Genomic DNA, 18,866 nt, shown 5'->3' with positions numbered 1-18,866 from the left:
ATAAATGAGATATCTGGACACCATTTTTTGGACCATAAAAATCCATAGTACATCAATAAGATGGACACAGGCAATGCAGAGAACACTTGATGCATGTGAGCTTCTCCATTATTCGTATAACCTAACCTACGTAACTAGCTTTCTTTTCTTTCTTTCTTTTTTCTTAAAAATATCTTGTGATGAGTGGTAAATATTGTCTGTCTTGCTTGTACTTGTATTTATCATTATTAGAAAATGGTTTTTCTTACCCATAAGTGTTGACAGATGTGATCCCATTGCAGTGAAGCATATGATATGGCCCTATATCTGGAACTTCTTGCCCCCAGAAGAATATTTTTCATAGAATCAATGTCACTTGCATTCTTCAGGCTATTCTAAATTTATATTTGGTGAGCCTGTGTGCCCTTTTAGAGCTGGCATGATACTTTGTGGGCACAATGCTAATCTAAAAGATGAGCAGGAGAATAGGCATGTTGAAGAACTAGTAGTATGTGGTGTATCAGATTGGAGTGCTTATGTCCAAGAATGTTGAAATGGAACCCTAGCAGAGCATCCACACCTCAAAGCTGGATTAACTAAAAATCCTAAAATAACTTACGCAGCCATGCAAAGAATATATTGGCTCCCATGAATCAAAATTATTAATTCCTATTGGGTTCCTTCCAAAGTTGTAGCCTTATGCATCTATGAAGTAGAAGTTAAGGGTAGTATAGTTCTTTTAAGAGCCCTGTTGTCATGGGAAAGGGTAGGTCAGGCTGTTGTGCAGAGATTTGGGTTTCCATTGTTGCCCCGAGATCCATGCAGTTTTCAGGATGTTTGGTGTCATAGAGGGCTTACTTCTACCCGTTCTGCAAGGAAGGAGAGCAGAACCCAACAGTTACTAAAGAGAAACTTCTACAAGTGGAACTTGCAGGTTGTCCCCCTCATTTGGGAACAATAGCTTGAGAAAAACATACCAGTCACTGGCTACTGGGAAGGAATACAAGGAAAGGAGGAATGGGACCCACTTGTGAGGTCCAGAGGTAACAGCATTTGCTGAGTAAAGGGGAAGGTGCTAGGGTTTTTTACCTGGCTGCTGTCCCTGGACCTTGCTTTGCGGATAGGAAGGGCAGTCTTGTACATCATTTTCTGGCTATTAGGTCCTGAGGAAATTTAAGTTCCAAATTGCTCCGGGGTCTGGAAGGGAGAAAGGAGCTTTATTTGTTTGGTGTCTCTTTTCCTCTAGACGGGGGTGACCAACCTGAGCCTCAGAAGGAGCCAGAATTTACCAATGTACATTGCCAAAGAGCCAGAGTAATAAGTCAACAGCCCCCCATCAGTAATAGGTCAACAGCCCCCCTCCTCTGCTCCCAGCACCTGCTGCCCACTGGCAGCCCCGCTGATCAGTGCCTCCCTCTCCCTCTCCACACCTCCCAGTCAGCTGTTTTGTGGCTTGCAGAGGCTCAGAGGGGGAGGAGTGAGGGCACGGCAGGCTCGGGGAGGGTGCGGGAAGGGGTGGAATGGGGACAGGGCCTGCGGCAGAGCCAGGAGTTGAGCAGTGAGCACCCCCTGGCATGTTGGAAAGTTGGCGCCTGTAGCTCCAGCCCTGGAGTTGGTGCCTATACAAGGAGCCGCGTGTTAACTTCGGAAGAGCCGCATGTGGCTCTGGAGCCACAGGTTGGCCGCCCCTGCTCTAGACCCTTCTGGCTCTTGTGTTTTATGGTGGGGGATTGTCTGCTACCAGACTCCTCTCAAAGAGTATCGTGGCTGCTGGAGGGGAGGGTTGTTCCTCTTGTTCCTCCTCATATCTCTGCTTTCTGGGGTCTTTTTGCCTCTGCTGCTACTCATGGTTTTTGCCGGTTCTTAGAAGTCTGAAGTTGATATTTTGACATTTTAACTGCTAACAGTTTTTTTTTAATAGCAGCGATGAAACTGACCATCTTGTTTTTCACACTGCTGTTGTGATCTATCTGTGGACTAGGGAAAGTAGTGCTGCATCAACTCATATTTGACAGTTATCTTCACAAGCATATTGGCTAGCAACTTAATTTCTTTAAGAGTAAAGAATTTGTAAGTATTGTCAGGAGATATAATGGTGAATTTTTCAGTTCTTCAGCAGTTGGTTGTTTTATAATGTACAATGCCAGTATAAGTTGCTAATGATATGGGATATCTTCGTTATTTTTATCATTTCTTTTCTTAGAGTTTGACTTTATTTGGATTTACTTTGGAAATGTGTGTTAGACTGATATGTATCACATGTATGCTTATGACTTCACTAGAAAACTGTTACGAAGAAAAAAATTTAAACGAAACCTTGCGTTCTGTGTAGAGTGATGGCTTTAGGCTACACGCTCACTAAGGAAACTTTCCACTTGCACTTTCCACTTTTCAAGCCTCAGTGCAGGATATAATTGTACTCCTTAATCATAGAGGGGCTGATTCAGCAGTCCATTTCTGTTCAGCAAAACACTTAAGCACCTGTTTAACTTAAAGAAGATACTTAAATCTCACTGCCTTCAATGGGGTTTAAGCGTATCCTTAACTTTAAGCAGGTGCTTAAGTGCTTTGCTGAATAATGATAGACGTATGCACACATTTAATTGCTCTGTTGATTTTGAGGCTATCGTAACTTCCTTATGGTGTAAAGATACATATCATGTAAAAATGTAATAATTCTGAACAATTTTATGGAAACCATTTGGAGATTCACCTTGTTAGCCTTCCTTTATTTCTGATATATTGCTTCTGTAGTGTTGCACTGTTTACATGTAGGATATCTCTCAAGTCTTAAAAAGCATGGTGTGGGTCTTCTGGCATGGTTTTTATCCTAGCTCCCCATCAAAATACAGCTTGAAATCAAGTTCATGCTGAAATAAAACATAGAGCAATTGAATATAACTAAAATCCTAATTGGAATTGGAGTACAAAGCCTGGAAAATACAGAATGAAATGTGAATATTCTATTTAAATTACAGTAAAATAAAGTCCTCCTTCAAGTGGTTGTCCTTACGCATATTCCACTCGAGGCACATGTGCACTTCATGTGTGTGAGACTACATCTACACTACAAACTAGAGGTGTGATTCCCAGTTCACATACACATTCTCGCATTAGCTCTCATCAAGCTAGCATGTGTGCGCGATCTGTGAATCACATCTGTAGTTTGTAGCATAGATATAGCCTGAGACTGGGAGATTTTTCATCAGCATTATACATCGGCCCATGCCTGTGCCCCCTGCTTCCCTGTCCTCTGAATTGAGATCACAATGGGTGGCACAGACCAATCACCTGTCCAGTTCCTTGGTATTGCCCATGGTACGAGAAGGAACCTCTTCAGTGTCTGCAGCTTTACGAGCAATCCTGCTCTGACTTATTTTTCTGTAAATAAACACTTTTAGATAGTTTTTAGTGAGTTAGATATTATTAGTAGGGATCTGGGGGATTTCCCTCAATAGCTCCACCATTTGGAATACTTAGCATGCCCTAGATCTCGCCTTCAAGTGCTGCATGGCCTGCTTGGGTCTTCCTAGTTAGTGATTGCACAGTGGCTCCACCTTCCCTGCCACTCCCCATCATTAGGGGTTGGATATCATATCCTCGATGACCTGGCTGTGTATGCTGACCTGGATTCACCAATACACTCAGAACTGGTAATCACTAGGGATGTACCCACATCATTGGGCTGTCATTCTCCAGTATTGTTGGCCATTTGAGGCGTTACTAGGCATCCGGTACCATTGGCTCCCCGTGTGGAATTCTGAGAACTCGCACTTCTCTGGTGAGCTTGAAACGAAGACATTGGCTACACTGGCCGTATTGTGATGCAAGATTAGCCCTGAAAAAGGTTCCACAGTGTCTTGGGCACCCTCTCACTCTTGCAGGCTCAGTAGTTGCAGTGGACACTACTTCAGACTTCATGGGTCCAGTCCTTGGGGTTTTCCAAGAAAATTCAAGCTATGGCAGAGCATTTCCCCTTCAGGAGTGACGGTCTGCTCAGTGACAAAACGAATAAGTCACTGCATATCCTTAAGGATTCTCATGCTACCCTTTGCTCCTTGGGTATACATGTGACAGCACCTCAGAGAAAATGCTCCAAATCACCACCATTTAAACAGTACCCTGGTCCTCTGCCTTTTTACCACCAAAGCCTTACAAGCCTCCCAGAAAGTGCCAGAGTGGGCAGTGCAGCTGAGAGAAGATCCTTCCATTGTTCTCTCCCCAGTCTTCTGCCAAGAAACCCTGTTGATGGGACCCTCAAGAGCTACAAACAAAGTTCCCATATCACCCAGCATCCACTCTCCATTCAGTGACTGTCTGGCCTGTTTCTCCCTGGTGACGAGTCCTAGAAATCATTGTCATCAGCTATACAGTAGAATTTCTCTCTATTCCTACCATAAAAACCCCCTTCCTCTCATCCCTCTTCATGAACTCGTCTCAAGAGAGGATGCTCGGACAGGAGGTAGACTCCCTCTTTCAGCTAGGAACTCTAGAGCTTCCTCAGCATAGTGGGAAGGTTTTTTTATTCAAGGTATTTCCTCATCCCCAAAAGGATTGGAGACTGGAGACCCCATTCTAGAGACTGAAGTGCGTATGTTCATTTGCTTTTCAAGATTCAGAATGATCATCTCTATAATCCCCTCTCAGAGCAAAGGTGACTGGCTTGCAGCTCTTGATTGAAGGACTCCTATTTTCAGATAGACATTCACCCAGCACACAGGAGATTTACAGTGGGCCTAGACCATTACCAGTGCAGAGTTCTTCCCTTCCATTTTTTGACAGGCCCTAGAGTTTTCAAGAAGGTGCTATCCGTGGTGACAGCTTACCTGCATTGCCAGTATTTCCCTACCTTGATGATTGGCTGGTTACAAGTTGATCATACTGAGATATATGATGAACAACCCTATCACTTCTCAGCCTCCTTCAATCCTCAGGGCTCCAGGTAAAACAAGAAAAGTCCCTTTTAATTGCCACACAAACGATAGACTTTATTGAAGCAACTTTGGATTTGATTACAGCCACAGCATAGTTAGACCAGGACAGATTCCAAGCTGGGAGGGACCTCATCATCCAGCTTCGACTCAGCTCTCAGATGACAGTGATGCTGATGCTGCCTTCCCCTCTTACGCCATGTGGCCTCCTGTACCTATATGACACCGTTCATTAATTTTCCCACTCATGGAGCATAGAATCCTTTGGATCACCCGTGTCCAGAGAGCCTGGTCTCCTGCCAATGTTGTAGCCTGCTCCGTATTAAGACTATAATGTGGATGAGGTTGGAAGCCATGACATCACTTCAGTGTGTCTGAGGTAGCCTGTGAGGTCTTGTCCCTCCAGCTTTTGTTGGATCAAACATATCAAGCTGGCATGGATATAGACTCTGGCCAAGCCACCTGAGCCAGCTTTGAGTCACTTGGGAAAACACTTGGAGGGTGGTTGGTCCAACACCTGACATCCTTTTGTGTAACATGATGAAATCACCATGTGCCTTCAATACATCATTGCTGTTTCATGTTGAAAGCATCTAGCTGGCACATTTTTGTGTCTGTGGTGGCCTGGATTTCAGAGCTTTATAAAAGGACAGAAGCCACTGCTGCTTGATAGATGCTATCTTAGTCTGAGTTGATATGTGGCATTGACGCCATGGAGGCTTCCAAAGAGTCTGCATAACACCCACAGGCTTGCTGATTTGATATTTCATGTCAGCAAGGCAACCTCCCTTGGTGACAACAGAGCTAAGATACTCAATGAAATCAACTTCTTGTCCATTGATTATTATGGGTAGGGGTAGAAGTCTATCAGCCACTTTTGTCAGTTCAGTCTTCTTCCAAGTAGACCAAGCCTACTTGCGTCTTCTATAAATATATTCAGGGCATTGATGAGATTAGTTTGTGGGGATGTAAATATAGCTGAGTCATCTGTGTATTCCAGGTCTGTTATGCAGAAGTCATGCAATATCAACTCTGATATGCAATTAGTGACGGTTTCCCTCATTTGGTCAATAACTGTGTTGAACAGATCGGTACAGCCATGCACCCTTGATGGATGTTGTTGTTTGTTGTATTCAAAGCAGTTGGACATCTCAGTGAACACAGCTCTCACTTTCATGGTACATCTCTATGAGAAGGTTGAGGAGCTAGCCAGGCACACCAGCAGCTTGCAGGCAGAGCCCAAGGGAGCAATGATCAACAGTCAGGCAGCTTTTCAATCAATAAAGGCTATATGCATGCCTTCTCTTTCCTGGGCCAAAATTCTTAGGCTTTTTCAACAGTTTGTCTAATGGTAAAAATCTGTTCTGTGGATGATTGGCCGGGCATAAACGCAGCTTGCTGTAGGTGGTGTCGATTCCTTATACCAGACTTAACATGCTCAAGAAGAACCAGCATGAACAGTTTGCTTGGAATGGAAAGCAAAGTGATGCTGTGGTAATTGGCACACTAGGGCATTGCCTTTCCCTTTCAAAAATGGGAGAATAATCCCCTTTTCAGGGCTTCATCTTTGGTGTTTTCAGGCATGCTTATGGACAGTTTACTCTCTGAGACTCTGTTGCCCAGGCTGTCTCTGCTCAATTTCCCAGTGTTCTGACATCCTTTACCTGGTAGGAAGACAGAGAAACTGTATGGATAGCGGTTTCCTTTGTACCCCATTCCAACTACAAAGAAGCTAATTATGGATGCCTCCCTACTGAATTGAAAATGCATCTGGACAAACTGTGGCTCAAGACGCTTGGTACCAGTAAGAATCTAAGCTTCACATCAATCTCCTCAAATTGCAAGCACTACACAAAGCCTGCAAAAGGTTCCTGCTCTTCATCCATGCCCTATACATTCAGGTCATGTTGGACGGTGTGACTACAGTATATTATATAACATACAGGAAGAAGCAAGATCCACTCCTCTTTGCATAGAAGTGATCAAGCTCTGGAATAGGTGTAGCTGACTCCAGATCACCATTTTTGGCAGTGCACCTATCAGTAATAATATACACTTCTGTGGACAGCCTCAGTTGGCACTTCCACAGAGACCACAAGTGTAAACTTCATGACTCAGTTGTACAGAGCATATTCTGTCAGCGGGGATTCCCATCATGGGACCTCTTTGTGTCCCGAGAGAATAAGAAATACCCGGCCTACTGGTTGTGAGCAGTTCTGGGGCACAACTCCTGGGGGGACATTTTTCCTAGTGCAGTGTTCAGACCTGCTCATGTATGATTTCCTCATCCATTTCTGTCTTACCTTGATTTCTGAGGAAAATCAAGCAGGGTAAAGCATCGGTAGGCCAAGTGGCACCCTGTTTTCTGAGGCAATTTTGTTTCAGCAGCATCCTTTCAGATGGCTTCTTATCTGTGCATATGAATCCATTTGTGTTGGACCTGCTGACTTAGGACAAAAAAAAAAATCTCCCATCCCAATCCCAGCATCCCTCAATCTAAAAGCCCAGTATTTGGATGAACAGTAAGCTTAGAGAGGTCATGTTCAGAGGTGGTACAATCCATCATCAATAATAGCAGAAAGTCTCTACAAGAAAGTGGTACGCTGCAAAATGGAATAAAATTTTATCTGGTCCCCGCATCATCTGATATTTCCAAAGGTCTCACAGATTTCTATCATTCTGTACTATCTCCTCTTTAAAATGACTGGGTCTGTCTCACAGCTTGCTGCGAATGCACTTGGCAGTGATTAATGTTTTCCGTCCTCTGGTAGAAGGCCTTGCCAGAACCTCTCCTTGGGTATTGAAACTTATGCTGACTTAGGATCTTGATCTCATATTGTCAGCGCTCATGAATCTTCCATTGGAATCTTTAGCCTCCTGCCCCTTTCTTCATCTGTCTGTAAAGATGGCCTTTGTGACTGCGGTCCACTAGAAGAGTAGGTGATCTTGGGGGCCCTTATGGCAGACCCACCCTACACAGTTTTCTGTAAGGAGAAGGCTTTTTCAGGCTGCACCCTGTATTCATTAGAAAGACTCTCTAAATTCCATTAAATCAGATCATAGCCTACCTGGTTTCTGCCCAAAACCTCATGCAACTGGAGAAGACAGGAAGTCTCATTCTTTGGATGCTCCTCATATAGAGGACAAACCCTTCAGGAAATCTCTGAAGCTTTTTATCTCCTTTATTAAACAGATTAAATGGGAAGCAATCTCCTCACAAAGACATTCTAAGTGGATTTCAGATTGCAGCTTGCTTTTGCTATAAGCTGACAGTGAGAGCCCAGGCTAGATTCTCTTTTGGATGTTCCCCTTCTGGGTATCTGTAGTGTGGCAATATGGGCCTCTCTTGTACCTTTACTACGCATTGTGCCCTGATACAAGCTTCGTCAGCAGACACATCCTTTGGCACAGTAGTCCTGCAGTCTGTGATACAGCAGGGGTCCTGTGTCCTCTTCAATGAATACTGTTCGAGAGTCACCTCACGTGGAGTATACCCTGGGGCCCATCACATAGAAGAGAAATTCTGGTTACTTATCTTATGGTAACTGGAGTTTGACATGTGTAATCCCTACGTGTATTCCATTACCCACTCTCTTTTCTGTCCACTTCAGATTCTTTCCTAAAGTGATTTGTGGTAGAGAAGGAACTGGAGAGGCGGTTGGTCCTTGCTGCCCCTCAGTTCAGAGGTAGAGGGCACAAGCACAGACCATCAGACACTACTAATGTAAAGTCTTCCGTACTCAGGTGTATTGAGTGCGTTTGCACCTGAAGTGGAATACACATAGGGACATGTCTCGATCAATTACTGTAAGGTAAATAATCAGAATTTCTTTATCATTTTCAGGCCTTTTAGGGTAATTAAAAGAACTGATTTTCCATTGCATTTTTTTCCTTAAAACAATATTGGTAGTTTTCTTTGTGTTATCTAAATAAGATTCTTTCTCTTTCAGCTCTTAGTCCGTGCAGGTGCTAAACTGGATATTCAGGATAAAGATGGGGATACTCCCCTACATGAAGCCCTGAGGCATCATACTTTGTCACAGCTTCGCCAGCTCCAAGACATGCAAGATGTGGGCAAGGTAGATACTGCTTGGGAGCCATCAAAGAACACAGTAAATAAAATTTGTTTATTACTTTCTTTCCCGTACACCTCTTTCTGTAGTCTAGTCTGAAGATTCTGTACTGTTGAACTGCTTGTTGTCAGCACAGATTTATTTAGAGACATTCTTCACCAAATTGCGGGGCCATATTAAAATCAAATTGTTACATATGCACTTTTTTATGCTTATTATTATTATTTCATTAACTCATCTGTTTTAAAGAAAAAGGTGTGTGTGCCCAAAATATTATCATAGACTTGTCTTTGGTAGTGAACTTGTATGAGTTCCAGGAATTTGGAAGAAATTATTTTAATAGAAACAAATGAGCAGTAATATAGTACAGAGATTAAGAATAAAATATGCTTTGATTTAACATCTTGCATGGCTTTGTTTGTAGCTTTCATGTATTATGTTTTATGTTTTGTGTTTTAGCTCTAAAACTTAGAGAAATTATGCGGGTTATTTGCATTTAGCTGTAGCTTAATCATGTTACCTAGTAAGTTATATTTGTGTCCTGACAAATTCATTTCAGAAGTCCATTCTGATGCGGCTGGTGTCTCACCAACTATGAAAAACAAGGATCAAAGTTAAATTGTTAATGCCCAGAAAACTAAGGATGGTCATTGATGTTGGGGAGAAGGGGAAAGAGATAAATAAGGCAACTATCTTATTGTGATAAAATTGCAGTTTAAATATTATTACAAGGATGTAAATCCATATACAGTAAATGGAGAAATAGGAGAGATCTTTCTAAAGGCACGTCTTCACTGGCAATGTTAAAGCGCTGTCGCGTGTAGTCGCAGCATAGTGCTGGGAGAGCTCTCACAACGCTCTAAAAATGCTATCTCCACAAGGGGAATAGGTACCAGCGCTGGGAGCGCTGTCTACACTGGCACTTTACAGCGCTAAAACTTGCAATGCTCAGGGGGGTGTTTTTTCACACCTCTTAGACTGAACTGGCATACCTTAGTACAAAGAATAATAACTACGCCTACTAGTGATGTTATAATTAAGGCAAAGGAGGTTATTTAAATTAAACTTCTAATTGAGAGACTTACACTTCTTCCTAATTAAAAAAATGACGCACAATGCTTCTGTCTAGAGATGAATTTTTTAAAGTTATTTCTTAGACACATCTTTTAAAAAGTCAAATGCTCTTGACTGCTATATTGCCTCATTTTAGAAAAATTTTATAGACTAGTCCTTTTTGAATGTTAAGTGCTTTGGTGATTTTAAAAACAAATCACATTTTAAAATGATCATTTTGTTACCATTGGTTTGCTATTGTGTGTGTATATTTGTCATTGTGTGTACATTACATTTCAGAAATTTTTGCTTTTATTGCACTTGATGCATAAAATATTTCTACACATCCACATATCTGTAGAGATACTGCTTAATACATCACTGAGTGATGTGTAAACATGCCATAGTGTAATTATAGGGTGCCTCAGTCAAAATTCTTGACTCTTGTTTTAAATCATAACATTACAATTCAGTTTAGCTTTGAAAAGCATTCTAGACAGTATAGTAGAACAATGTTTTTTTCAGTGACTCTAGCTCAAACTTGCTCAATTTAAAGTTAAAAATAGTTGGCTTTTTTCACCATGGCCAGTTCTGCTAACTCACCTGGGATCTGAAAGTCGGGTAGAATTCTTTCTTGATCATGCAACTTCACCTCTATTAATAAAGAATCTGTGGGACCAAACGTACACCAATTGCGACTCCCTCTCTTGATTGATTAAAGCAGAATTTCCTCCCTCAGTTACTCCTGTAAACCCTGCTAAAACAGTAGGGTTTTGTTGGTATAAGATTGAATTTTACCTTGCAATTGGAAGTAAAATTTTTTGTTGCTACAGAAACCAGGAGTAGAATTCATACATCACATTCATGTCTGTGTTGACTCTGCAGGGCTAACAGATGTAAACAGAAGTAAAAACTATTTTCTGTCGCTAAAATATTTGATTCAGAATATACCAAAGGGTCAGATTTGCTGAGTAACAAAGTGCCTATTTTACGTAGTCATTTTTTATTGTAATTGTACATAATATTCCAGAGACAGTTTCATTTAAACAAAAGTTTTATAGGAAAAAAGGCAGCTATTCAAAACTGTAAATTCACTGTACATCATTAAAAAGTCAACATTTACTAATGTACCAACCTATATAAATAAGATAGGGATGTAACTGTTAACTCTGAAAATCATCTGTGTGATACTTAATAACTTTTTAATAGTAACCACTGTACAAGTAATAAAAGGAAGCAAAATTGGATGTATCAAGCAGGCATACCTGTCAAGATCAAAAAGTTATGAATAGGGCTATTAGGAAAAAATACACATTCTTAACTCAGTTGAAGTATACTTGCCTGAGTGTTCTATAGAAGGATTTGAAATACTATTTTTTAATGAATATTTACTGTTCCTCCTAAGTGATTGGCATATGTAAGGAAAAGTTGTAGCAGTATTACACAGAACTCCTCTTAAATAAGTGGGATAAAAGAACAATAAAGGGTCAGTTTCAGTTCCGTGGTCTGAAATGAACTTTGTGAGAAGTTACTAAAAATGCTTTGTGTTTGAGAAGTTACATCTGAAGTAAGTATACAGTAAGCGTGACACACATGAATGTTCTTTCTCAGATTCAGCGCTGCATTGAATTGTTTTTTCAGTGACCACCCCTTTTCACTGGCAGCATCTGCATGAAATTGAAGCTTCTTTCTTTCTTTCTTTCTTTCTTTCTTTCTTTCTTTCTTTCTTTCTTTCTTTCTTTCTTTCTTTCTTTCTTTCTTTCTTTCTTTCTTTCTTTCTTTCTTTCTTTCTTTCTTTCTTTCTTTCTTTCTTTCTTTCTTTCTTTCTTTCTTTCTTTCTTTCTTTCTTTCTTTCTTTCTTTCTTTCTTTCTTTCTTTCTTTCTTTCTTTCTCTCTCCCTCCCTCCCTCCCTCCCTCCCTCCCTCCCTCCTCATCTTAAGAGTGCCTGGTTAAGTCATTCTTAAGAGAGGTTGGGTTGCCAAACTATTGTATTCCGTAGTCTTCCAATTTCTTTCAGCTGTGTACTTCACTTGGAAGTAATATATTGTCAGAACAGAACTTAAGTTTTTTTTTTGTTTTGTTTTTTTTAAATCTTGGTTGAAAGTTAAGCTCATAAATACATATTTAAACACCTAAATAAGTGGTGAGCAACCAGCAGCAGCTCCCACTGAGGTCAGTCATGGGTCTGGGCTTTTCCCACTTATATTTACATGTATCCTTTGTCACAAGAACAACTTTTGCATAACTAAAGGAAATATTTGGGAAGCATGCAGGATGTGGAGGAGACTGGTGCTTACATGCAAGGATTTTGTAATCTTGCTTGAATTGTCCACTTCATATAATGAGAGCAGTACCCATTTGAGAAGTCTAGCTAATGCATGCCTGGAAACTATCTTGAATCATTCTCCAAATATTGTTTGATATTGTTAATCCTGCAGAAATGTATCAAATCTAAGGAGGCCATCTCAATGCCCATCTGTTATTGCCTAAATAAGGCTAATATACAATAATTAATGTACGTTACAATATCAAATAGTTTAGGTACAGCAGAAGGCTGGTGTTTTCTTATTTCCTCTACTATTAAAAACCAAATTTAACTGTAAATTATTGTTTCAATAACAAGCCTTTTTAGGTTCACAGTCTACCCTCATGAGTGTATATTGCTCCCATTCAAGTCCGTTGGAGTTATGTGTACGCATGTAAAATATATGCAAATTTTATTGTATTGTATTTACTGGAGTTTTAAGGCCATCTCATGAAGAATTTGTATTATATCTTTAAGTAGGATAGTAATATGAATACCGAAGTTGGATTAAAACCTTTGAAAGAAGATTAATTGTAATCCCAGAATTTGGCCTTTTAAGTAGTAGTGTTTGCAACATTATTACATCCTCCCTCACATTAGGACAATGACCACTAAATGCTAACAGACAACATTAAGTTGCATAAAGTAGATCTGTATTTCTTGATTTTTATCTGAGAAATCTGATTTTTAGTAACTTCATTGTTAAAATCATCCAATAGCTGCTTTTTTTTTTTTTTTTGAATGTGGGCCATCAGAGACTTCTGTAGCCCATACTACACAGTGAATCTAAGATTTAAAAGATCTTTGAAATATTTAGAATGAAAAGATGATTTCTTGCTCCACTGTAGCACTGAGGTTAAATTAAAGTTTTAAAGCTGTCAGTCCTTTGAGACTTCAGTGTCTGTAAAATGGTGATCAAGATATGAAATGTTACAACTGACTAAGCTATTGCAGAAGCAAGACTACAGTTACACTGGATGCTGTAAGTCAACTTTGAGGTAAAGGGTCTTGGTTTGTTTTCCCCACATGATGCGGTGGCTAGCAGGTTCTCAAAAAAACAAACAAAAACCCTCTTGATGTTCATGGAGCACATTCACCTATTTCTTTTCCCATTGCTCATAGTGGAAGTTGTTAATGTGAAAAGTTTATTTTACTAAAATTAAGTGTTCCATAGCTGGCTGTTTTATAATATAATATTGTTCTGTTATTGTATTTGTTATAATAGCGACCTTCATGTTTTACTCAGTTCCCAATTTACTGATGTTTTATTCAATTCAAAATAAGTGTCACAGTAGAAAGGGAAATCACTTCCTCTTTCATTTCTTCTGTTTTTCTTCCTTGGTACTTGTGATGTTATCCTTCTAGTTCTCCACCTGTCCATAGTCTTCCAGGATAGACATATTTTCAATGTTAAGTTGTGTGTTGTCCTAGTTCCTACTCTGCAGGTTTTAAATCTATAGAAGATCTTTATTATTGAAAGGCTGAAGTTTGCTGAAGGTGGCATAATGGATCCACACTCACATTAGATAAACGGCCTTACATTCTTTCCCTTAACTGTTTGGTCAAAGCAGGATAATTAGAAAAACTGGTATAAAGAAAACTGACGGGAATTATGTGCTACCATTAAGCTTTGTGACGGAGTTAGGGTTAGATTTGGAGAGCACTGGTTCTGTAACCCCAGAATACAGGTGCACAGAGATTACATTGTGTTTTGAAGACTTAGATGTTGTTGCCTTTAATGAATTAGTCTGTGCAGGGAACTTATCTGGTTGAAAATTGGGTAATTGTACAATGATTTTCATCTTAGAACTCCAGATAAGCTAAAAATGCATGCTCAGATAGAATCAAACTACTATTTAGAAAATATATTCTTATATATGTGCACATGTTAAATGGTCTGTTTTCCTTGAGTAGTAAGACTATATTCTCAAGTATTTAAATAGAGAATCTCAAGTCAGTTGTCTATTTACTTTCTTTCAGTTAATAATGGGACTTGGTACCCAGGGAGCAGAGAAGAAGAGTGCAGCATCTATTGCCTGCTTTCTGGCAGCAAACGGAGCTGACCTCAGTATTCGTAATAAGAAGGGTCAGTCTCCTCTTGACCTCTGCCCTGATCCTAGCCTCTGCAAAGCATTGGCTAAATGTCACAAAGAAAAAGTCAGGTTTGTATATAAATACAATATGGAATTTCTGAGCATCCTGTTTACAGGTCTTCATTTCCTTGGGATAGATCAATTGAAGTAGAATTAAAAAAAAAAAACAAGTCTCTTTTTCAATTATTAGTCATAATAGACTACTGAAAATCAAGATAAAGGTAAGTAGTTATATTCTGCTGCATATGTCTTGAATGTTATTTACAAAATAATTAGTTGAAACTGAGGTCAACGAATTAAGTACAGAATGAGCATCAGTACAGAGCAAGCTTCCCTGTTCTGCTTGAGGCATGCGCAGCATGTCCCTCCTCATCTTATAGAGTAATTCTATATCCATGCCCTTTCAGTGTTCTTTCTCTGTATCAAGTACTGATACTTAAAAATAGTGGGGCATGGAAGTAGGCTATCTTCTAGGAAGTAGACTGGCTTCAATATTTTATGTATGCCATCAGCCACCCATTAAATAGTAAGTCCTGCTTGTCCAGGTTAGATTCACATTAGTGATTTAGAGGTCAAAGGCTCCTTTCATTAATTCTCAGATCCATATAGCCATCTCTGTTGAGTTGTACATTTTTTATCTCCATATTCTGATTTTTAAATTTCTAAATAAAATGAAAAGGAAATTTCTTATAAATTGTCTGCCCGGGTTTGGCAGGTATTTTCTTCTCAGCCTTCCTGTCTGCGTGGAACACGAGTCATTTGGCTATTTTGTTTGTGCTCAAGCACCTTTATTGGTGTAGTTAGCCCGCTGGAAGTAAAGTTTTGTTTAACATGTGCTCCCTCTGCTGGGTGTGCAGCAGCATAGAAAAAAAAAAAAAGTCCTAGTTCAGCTGTTCTCAAACTGTGGGACAGGAACCCAAAGTGGGTTGCAACCTATGTTCCCTCTAAGCTGTTCAGCCACGCAGCTGCCTATTAAGCCCAGCGCAGGGGTTCAGGCGCCCCTCTCCACCAGCCCCAACTGCCGCTGCTGTGGGAGAGGCGCCCCGCCCCTTCGGCCCCAGCACCGAGGTGCCGCTGCTTGGGGAGAGTCACCCCTCCCTGTTGACCCCAGCGCCGAGTTGCCCCAGCTGGGGGAGAGGGGCCTCTCCCTCAGCCTGGCCCCAGCACCAAGCTGCTTTGGATTTGCTGCGGCTGGGGGAGAGGTGCTCCTCCCTCGGGCCAGCCCCAGTGCCGAGGTGTCCCAGAATTGCAGTGGCTGGGGGAAAGGTGCCCCTCCCTCAGCCCAGCCCAGGTCTGCTGGAGCTGCCGAGGAGAGGAGCCCCTCCCTCAGCCCAGCCCACCCTCACCGGAACTGCCGCAGCCAGGGAGAGGCACCTGTCCCTTGGCCTGAGCTACTGCACTGAGAGAGGGCTGGAGGGAGTTCTCTCTCCCCACCATAGCCAATGGGCAGCCTGCACCCCACACACCTCATCCCCGGCCCCACTCCAGAGCCTTCACCCCTAGCTGGAGTCCTCATCCCCTGCACTCAACCCTCTGCCCAGCCCTGAACCACCTCCAGAACCCCTCATCCTCAGCCCCACCACAGAGTCTGCACTCCCAGCCAGAGCCCTCACCCGACTCCAACCCTCTGCCCCAGCCTTGAGCCCCTTCCCACACTTCGAATCCCTTGGCCCCACCCCTACCACATGAATTTTGTTATGTGCACCAATATGAAGGTTACGTGTGTCACATACCTCCATATGGATTCACATAACAAAATTCATTCCGCACATGGATGTAAAAAATTAGAGGGAACACTGGTCGCAACCCCATTTTAAGGGAGTTGCCAGGGCTGGCTTAGATTTGCTGGGGCCAGAGACCTACCACCCGGGACCAAAGCCTTAGGGCATCAGGGCTTAGGTTGCAGGCTCCCTGCTGGGGCTGAAGCCCTTGGGCTTGGGCTTTGGCCTGCCTGCCCCGGGCAGTGGGGATCAGGCTTTGGCTTTGGCCACGCCACCCCGGGTGCTGTCAATCGGGCCCCCAGGCCTAGATAAATATTGACATAAAGATGGGAGTAGAAGTGTTCTCTCCTCATACACTCTCTAGATGCGTCTCCAACCCACTGTTATCAACTTTTTCTGCAGATTGATTTATCCAAGCACGTAGCTATGCTCCTGTCAGCCAGAAAATTACGTTGCTTGTACCTCATGTAAAATTAGAACTGTAATCTCCATACTGATGACACTGACCCCCAAATGCCTCAGCAGCTTTACATACAAGTTAACAGAAGGGGTGATACAATCTGTGCACAAACTAGACTGAGTAATACACATAAGAAAATGACTCGGGGTTTGAAGTACAGTATGATTTACAAAAGTGTTTTCAGAATATGCACAAAGTTGTAATGCTGACTTAAGCCTGACTATGAGGTGTGTTTTTTTTAGTGGACAGGTTGGCTCTCGAAGTCCGTCTATGATCAGCAATGACTCAGAAACTTTAGAAGAATGTATGGTGTGTTCAGACATGAAGAGAGATACGTTATTTGGCCCATGTGGACATATTGCTACTTGTTCCCTCTGCTCACCACGGGTCAAGAAATGCCTCATCTGTAAAGAGCAAGTCCAGTCCAGAACAAAGGTACTTAACACAATTTTTAATATTCCCGTTGTATTCTTCCTGCAGTTGTGATTTTTTTGTGAAAAGAAGAGACTGACTGTACTAACAAACTACACTGTCTCAGCTGCCATGGTTTCTCTCACATGTCTAGTTTGTCAGTGGTTAGAGCAGAGTGCAGCATTTCTCTGATATCGCTTCTTGTTGCACATTGCAAATGACAAAGGGTTAATGAGGACAGAGACAAGAATTATCTGTCTTAGGGAAGTGGCAGCAACTTTATTATAAGAATTCCGAAAGGTAGTAATCTTAAGGGGGGGAGCCACAGCCACCCAAACTAGTCAGCAGTCTTCCACCTTTTCAGTGCTCAAATTCAGAGCATCCTGACACATCCAGGCCTACCAAGAATGTCTTGTACCATGGCCCCAACTCCATGGAGACCACTGCCTGATCTATCAGGCCTCATACAAATGCCTTGGCCTCCATGTAAATCGAATCTCCTTTTCCAGCAAAGTGTGGCTTACACTATATTTACATTAAAGGTGCATGATTTCTGTGGTGCTGGGAGCATCAACCAAATCCCCCCGCCACCCCCTAATTTTCTTTCTGTTGAGAGAAATGTAGCCCATGGTACCAGGATCAGCCACCGGATGTGTAATCCTGTGAATTGAAGACAAAACAGTTATATTACGTGCTTATGCAGTCACTTCAAAATCCAAAGGTACCTGCACAGTGCAAACCATGCAGTTGCTTCAAAGCCCAGGTGTGCCCCCGATAGCTGTAACTATCACCCCCCCTCCCTTAATATGACATATAGCAAGCTACCTCATGCATACAGAGTGTCAAACTGATAACATATGCCACTAGTAAGCCTGAAGGGGGGGGGAAGGGAGGAGAGGAGGGGCTTTAAAATGGTGGAGAGTGGTTCAGAAAAGCTTACCTCCACCTCCTTTTGTCTCTGTGGGTGCCCTTCCCCCATCAGCCAGACAGCCCCACCACTTGTCACACTGGGAGTTGATCAAAGGAGGTTTCCAGTTGCTAACGTGTGTTACGAAAGCAAAAAGTACACCAATTACTTTACTTTTCTGCATAAGTAGTTGCTCTAGTTGTCACAAGGATGTTGTATGAATGGGAGGAGTGGTGGTCTGGGCATTCATGAATCAGTAGATGGGTGGTCCGTGTGACCATTTCTCTAAGATGTGGTTCACCCTTGAGAAAAGTTGAGAAATCCTGTCCTATACCACTTTGTTGGATTACAGCAGAAAGTCCTTCTAAACTAATTGAGCACCGTACAGCCAAGAAAAATGTGTGTACCAGCCTGGTGGCCTTATTCTCCTAGCTGGTATGATTTATAATTCCTAGATAACCAGTAATGCAAAGAGCATAAATATTGCCAGCTAGGACTTCTGGATACAGATATGGTAATCTCCCATTTAAATCCCACTTTTAGGTGGCGAATCAACTCTGTTTTTTCTTCCTAAATAGTTTTGTTGTAGCTAACATGGCACTAAGCATAGCTTGTTAAATTCCCTTTGCCCTGCTAAGGGGTGGAAGTAAGCAAATAGATATAAATTGAATAGATACAAAAAGGAAAGGAATCTTTCCCGTGTTATTCCTTACTGTTCTTTTCTGCAGATTGAAGAATGCGTGGTATGTTCAGACAAGAAAGCAGCAGTACTCTTCCAGCCTTGTGGTCACATGTGTGCTTGTGAGAGTAAGTAGCCTTGGCAGGTAATACCTTTCAAAATAATGATCATGCAACAAAAGATGTCTGTTAAAAATAGTCACTAAAAATTCTTTTAAAACGTTGACTTAATTGCAGGCTATTCAAGTAAATTGA

At 41.7% G+C, this 18,866-nt stretch overlaps 1 protein-coding gene across 4 annotated transcripts in view; it reads left to right on the top strand.

Moving 5' to 3' along the window:
* MIB1 (MIB E3 ubiquitin protein ligase 1) overlaps positions 1 to 18,866 on the top strand; it is a 102,872-nt gene that overhangs the window by 66,984 nt on the left and 17,022 nt on the right. For all 4 annotated transcript variants that reach the window (XM_073331409.1, XM_073331411.1, XM_073331410.1 and 1 more), the window contains 4 exons: positions 8,861 to 9,022; positions 14,322 to 14,503; positions 16,858 to 17,050; positions 18,662 to 18,740. In XM_073331409.1, coding sequence (XP_073187510.1) covers positions 8,861 to 9,022; positions 14,322 to 14,503; positions 16,858 to 17,050; positions 18,662 to 18,740 — 616 coding nt within the window. The remainder of the gene's footprint in view (positions 1 to 8,860; positions 9,023 to 14,321; positions 14,504 to 16,857; positions 17,051 to 18,661; positions 18,741 to 18,866) is intronic.

The sequence above is a fragment of the Lepidochelys kempii genome, chromosome 2 (genome assembly GCF_965140265.1).
Source record: "Lepidochelys kempii isolate rLepKem1 chromosome 2, rLepKem1.hap2, whole genome shotgun sequence".
Taxonomy (NCBI): domain Eukaryota; kingdom Metazoa; phylum Chordata; order Testudines; family Cheloniidae; genus Lepidochelys; species Lepidochelys kempii.
Note: the sequence above shows the minus strand (reverse complement) of the source record. Positions and strands in the feature narration are given on the sequence as shown.